Here is a 5,873-nt window from a genome sequence, read left to right on the forward strand (position 1 = left end):
CTAAAAATTTAGGTCTTTCACATCTTTACAACAAAGACAATGTTTTGATCCATTTAAACATTAATTGAATTTTAAACACAAACATTTTGTTTTGATCGCTTTGACCAGGTGCAGAACGTTGACCCAAAGTTAGTATGGATAAGGTAGAAATTCAAAATGTTACATTCAAATTAAAAATGCTCAAATATATTAGTTATTTTGGGTTTTTCTTTAATTTCTTTTCAAATGACATTACTATACTAAATTGTGTTTTACACCTGAGATGGGCAACACCTGGGATGGGCAACGGATTGATATTAATTCAACGAATTGAGTTTAACGAGACATTCGTTTTTCCATATTTTTATTAAACTAACTCCAATTGAATCATTGTCTCAATAGTACTGATAAAAAAATTTTCAAACAATATCGTCAATATATTTGTTAAAACTTGAGTGAACTTTAAACACTCTCATGGCAGAACATCTTGATTTATGTGTAAGCATAAATAAGAGTGTTATTGATTCTCATAATATAATGATTTATGTAACTCGGATGCATATTTACATATTCATTCATCTCCCAGAACATCTTCAAAACTCTGAAATGCAGAAAAATAACTCATTTCTTTATTGGGGCAAAGAATTATAATTTACAAAATGTATATACACATACAAGTCAAAACTAGATTAACCTCTCTCACTCACATCTCAGACAATAGATTGCTGATTTTCCGAAGCTCTTTGAGAGCTGTCATGGCAGTAACCTGCCCTTTGCCAACAAGAACATTCTTAGATATGTTCTCCAATGCAGTGGCTCCTTGACCGCGATCCTGTTGGAAAACAGATTCGAGTACCTGCACACACACAAAAAAGCACTCCTTAAGATAACCAACATGTCAATCACGGATTGCATAAGATAGTAGTTTGTTAAAATCATGTCATGCTACAATGCTATAGCGCCGCTGTAGCTACTATTTAACAACATTTTATACTAAATAGCATCCTGTTGAACAACACTGAAGATAACAAGTTTGAAACCATTAAGAATAAAGCCAAGAGGAAAAAGAAATAAACCCGAGAGTACATATTTTACTAAACAAATTGTCATTTTTAAGAGTGGAAGTGGGAAAGAACTTTACCTGAATTTGATCAAGCATAGACTGTCCAATATTCTTCAAAGTGTCCAATGATTTTGGTGGTGGCAGTGTATTACTTTGGTCGCTACAACTGTTGGTAGATTTTGTAGGCTCGGCAGCACCTACTACTTTCTCGGAGATAATCTCAACGGTATTCCAACCAAACTTCCAAAACCACTGGAATTTATTCTGTTTTCTCTCTTTAGAATTTGCGGCTGAACTTCCTGCACCGTCGTCGTTAATGGACTCTGATGTCTGAGGTAAGTTCTGAGGAGGATCAGAGATTGGAAAGGGTGAATTATTGGGACTGGTATCTGAATTTTTATTGCATTGATGCTTTTCTTGATCGTCATTATTGCACACTGATGTCGAAGGCATGTTCTCTGGAGGATCAGAAATTGGAAGGGGTGAATCAATAGGACTGGTAATTGAAGTTTCATGGCATTCATCTAGGGATAAAAAAGATGTAACACTATTTTTTTCTGAGGCAATTTCGTGATTGTTGGCCTCATTAGGGGGACTAGCAGAGTCAGAAAATGTAGATGAATCTTCCTCACGGCCAGAATTTCCACTTGGACATTTTTCATCAGACGAGTAATTGTTGTCGCTATTACAAACACTTTCTTGTCGCTCTACTTCAACTTCTTCAGAGATATTATCCTGCTCGCATACGATTTCATGACACTGCTCGTGTTCTGTGTTTTCGTCTGCACCAAGTGCTTTACGAAGATCATCCAACAAACTGCGTCTAAAAGACATCTTAGATCCCCTTTGTCTACTTTGAACCCTTGATGGAGGTGGATCAGATTCTGTTCTTCTCATACTAAATTTCATCTTTTCTGCCCATCCCTTCTTCCGAGTCGGAACCTGCTTTTCTACACCATCTTGCTTACGTTCTTCGGTCTTCTGAGCAACTCTCCACTTTTCTTCCCAGTAACTATCAGGTATAAAATTCAGAGGGGTTTTTGGAGACACGGATTCTGACGGAGGGACCACGTTTCTTGTAGGCGCCATTTTACTTTGGTAATGAGACCCTATGAGCAAAAGTGACGAGGATGAAATATCGACACTTAAAGCAAGACCCTGCAAGGATTTAGCCTTCTCTAGTAGTTTTTCAACATTAATGTTTTCGGGGAAGTTTAGTAGTCTCTGGAGACAAGTTGTAGGGTTTTCGGTTGCAAGTAGAGAAGATCTTAAATAAAGTAACATTGCTACGGCAATCGCTGAGATAAATGCTCCGCGAGGTGAATGTAAAATCCTGAATCCACAATCTACATCGTCATCAGAAAAAATTTCAACTTTGCAATTATCTGATGCAAAGACCTCATCCCAAATGATTAATAGGTTGTCGAGTGAAAATTCTCGCCCAAATAAAACTCGCAACCATCGGAGATAAAAGTACTGAGGTTCAACCCCGAGATAAAAAAGATGATTATGCAGAGAAGAATCAGCAAGAGATAACAAATGATACAATGCCGTAGAAGCTTCGATAACGGGAGGCACGCCGGTATGGGACCCGGCTACAGGAACGGAAGAGAAGAAATCGGCCATTGCAACCGAACCATTGGGCCCCTTCATTAAAGCATCAAACATACAGTAAGCATCATGTTCCATGAATTTCTCGGATAATACAATACCAAGTTCACCTTCAGCTCCATATGCATCACTTAGTAATACAATAAACTGAATCTCGGGTTCAAGTTCGTCAAGACTATTGGCTTTTGTTGCACTTCCGTGGGAGCCAATTTCATCCTGTATCGTGTCAAGAGATTTCCTAAATTCAAAGATGTAAGTAAGATCATTCTCTTGATATAAAAGTCCGTCAAATCTGTCTGTAAAGTGATCTTCATAAAGCTTCCGAACTTCTGAGAGACGCTCCAAATCAACTTGGAGAACATAAAGCAGAGGAGCAAGTAATTCATGCATTCCTATAAAATAAGGATATGAAAGCAGTCCATTAATGTAAAGTAAACTATTTTCACATCACATAACACGAAAGCTAAAGTAGTTATCTGAAAGAAAGGAAGCAAACAGAATTTATATTTTACCATAATTAGGTTTGTCAACAATTTAATCACTTAATTTTCAGCTCTCTTTTCTAAACCTTTTCCAAATAAAAAGTAATGAATAAATCTGATAATATAACCGGAAAGTTTTATAGCAGTAATAAATGCAAAATTAATTAAGAACCATTGGCCGTAATGAATAAATGATAAAATAGTTACAAGCTAAACTCCATTACTCATAGCTACAAGTATTTATGTATCCTTGTAACATTTAAACATGATATAGATAATAGTTGAATACAATAACATTCATTTGATTGGTATAGTTTGACTAAATAAATGTTCTACAGTGGATTATCCAAAGGTGAAAGGAAAAATTAGGCCAAAAACAATAGAAGTTTTTCCAACTAGTTCACTAATAAAATAAAAGCTAAGTTAGCTATAGTTATGTATTTGGTGTTGGAAGAAAAATTGCAACATCTAACAAATGGATGTAAATTAAAATAAGATTGATGTATTGCTTGAAATTATTGCTTGGCTGAGAAATATACCTTGTCTATAACCACATTCTGGATGCTTGAGACACCATAGCAACAAAATTCGTCTCAACATGCCTTGACATCCTGGTGTTTGGAAATAACTGCCATGTTCTGGGTATAAACGTGACAAATCCTGATCAACCAATCTCTCCAGCTCTGCGTTGCGGAAAAATTGACTCCATGTACTATCTGCATATAAAAGTCATTGTATTTATCAAAGATAAAATCAAACTTTTTCATACTGGCACGAGACAAAGAAGCCTATCTGTTAGTCATATTTCTCTTTTGTTATATTCACTGAGTTTTAACCAAAAGTTGGTGGGGGGGTAACTAAAATTTACCAGGATTTTGTGAGAGCGGATTGTCCATGGCAAGATTCTGTGAATTAGTTCCATTCTTTGGAATAGGGGGTTCAACAAGGAGACGCCTTCTCAAACTAGCATACCTGATAAGACAAATACAGTTCGTGATCATTATGCGTATAAGCAAGAAACACTACTAGCTTGCAGAGTGCAGTCTCTTTTAGTGTGCAATTAGACAAAACATAAAAAAATCTGGTATCAAACAACTCTTCTTAAAAATACCAAGCAAACACTGAATTCATAAACCATACAAGTAATTTTCAATTCCAGATGACGAAACAACTTAATCTTCTTCCATTTTCTGCCAATGAAATTGTAGTTGCCAATTTATATAGTCTCAAAGGCAGATATCAGCACAAAAGAACATAAATAGTGCTGCTTTTAACCAAAACTAAAAATTTTTAACATCTTGAAATAAAATCATCACAAGTTCACAATTCCTGTGTTTCTGTATGAACTTATCTCCATGATGAGTCCATCATAAAAAAACAAAATTTCAAGAGAACATTCTTTACCGATGAGAATCAAAACTAACTATATTCAAACAAAATCAGCAGAAAATATTATATTGTTATGCACTTATGCATACTCACCATCTATGAAGCACGGATACTTATAGACACCAGATAAGACACCAATAATAATTTCAGAAAATTAATTAAATAATTTCAGAAAATTAATTAAATAATTTTAGAAAATTAATTAATTGAATGTAATTAAAGTGTCCGACACCGGGACTCTCATACACCCATTGAGTGTTGGTGCTACAAAGAGACCATCAATATATGTAGGAAAAATATAAAGAATTGAATTATAAAGAATTCAGTTAAAGAATTTTGTACACAACAGTTAAAATTAATCACAAAGCTCAAAAATAAAATACAAACACTGAAAAACTTAATTTTGAAGCTGATCTACCTTCTTCTACAATCAGCAGTAACTCGACGAAGATCATCAACAGAAGCTGTAGAAGAACAAGAAGGCAACACCCCAAGATTTATACGCCACTGTAACCCTCTAAGATCACCAAATCTCCGTTTCTCCGGGTCCGATCTCCGAGAAACAGAGTCGGAGCTCAGATTAGTCGACAACAATGGATCCACCAAAGCTTGCTGCATGACCGTGAACACTTTTTCTCGCCAACCCAGATGCTCAATCGCAATGAAAATTCGGAAAAAACCGAACTTTCAAGAAGAAAATAACAAATAACAGAAATTGCCCAAAACTGTGATGCTCAATTAAAATAAGCAAAACCCTAATTTACTGATTATTTGTTCATTCTGGAAAGGAAAGAAGAAGCTCATTAAATTGAAATTAGAAGGTGAAGAAGGAGCAAAAAAGAAAAATTGGGTTAACAAGTAATTTGTAGAGAAATTAAATGATTTGAAGAGTTGTATTTATTTTGTCTATGTATAAACTGTTTTTTAGAGAGAGAGAGAATAAGAAATTTGTTGTGTAGAGAAAAAGGGGAGAGAAGATGGTGGTGTGTAGAGTGTGATGAGTAATGGTGTTTTATTTTTGATATGTGAATGTGTTGTGTCTGTGCTTGATCTGTTGTAAGGTTTGTTGAGTTGTCTTATTCTGCTCAATAAAATTCCAATCATTCTTCTTGTGGTCATGTCCCTTTATTATTATTATCTTCTTTCTTACTTGTCTTGAATATTAACTGGCACAATAATATTACTGTATTTTACACTCATATTTAATAAAAAAACATCATATTTCTATATCACATAGTTTTAAAATAACAATAAAAATTTCGGTGGTGTGACAAAGTAATAAAATTTTATCATATTTAATTTTAATATTTTGTATCATAAAATTTTGATGAATTTGATAGTTTTTTTTT

General features: G+C 34.5%; 1 protein-coding gene across 1 annotated transcript; it reads right to left on the minus strand.

Moving 5' to 3' along the window:
- Positions 1–586: 586 nt before the first annotated feature.
- Positions 587–5,585, minus strand: LOC101508392 (uncharacterized). Its single transcript, XM_004487928.4, has 5 exons — positions 4,943–5,585; positions 4,004–4,107; positions 3,675–3,851; positions 1,121–3,045; positions 587–835 (listed from the first exon to the last, which is right to left on the minus strand). Exons 1-5 carry the CDS (start codon positions 5,140–5,142, stop codon positions 683–685), a joined length of 2,559 nt encoding a protein of 852 aa, XP_004487985.1. The 5' UTR covers positions 5,143–5,585; the 3' UTR covers positions 587–682.
- Between the last annotated feature and the right edge of the window lie 288 nt (positions 5,586–5,873).

Source organism: Cicer arietinum, chromosome 1 (assembly GCF_000331145.2).
Source record: "Cicer arietinum cultivar CDC Frontier isolate Library 1 chromosome 1, Cicar.CDCFrontier_v2.0, whole genome shotgun sequence".
In the NCBI taxonomy this organism is placed as follows: Eukaryota; Viridiplantae; Streptophyta; class Magnoliopsida; order Fabales; family Fabaceae; genus Cicer; species Cicer arietinum.

What these genes read in the sequence shown, in the direction of transcription:
- LOC101508392 (XM_004487928.4), bottom strand. Translation starts at nt 5,142, where the DNA reads ATGCAGCAAGCTTTGGTGGATCCATTGTTGTCGACTAATCTGAGCTCC. An exon ending in ACTGCTGATTGTAGAAGAAG is followed by an intron (nt 4,108 to 4,942) that starts GTAGATCAGCTT and finishes TTGTCTTATCAG; the next exon opens with GTATGCTAGTTTGAGAAGGC. An exon ending in AGAATGTGGTTATAGACAAG is followed by an intron (nt 3,046 to 3,674) that starts GTATATTTCTCA and finishes CTTATTTTATAG; the next exon opens with GAATGCATGAATTACTTGCT.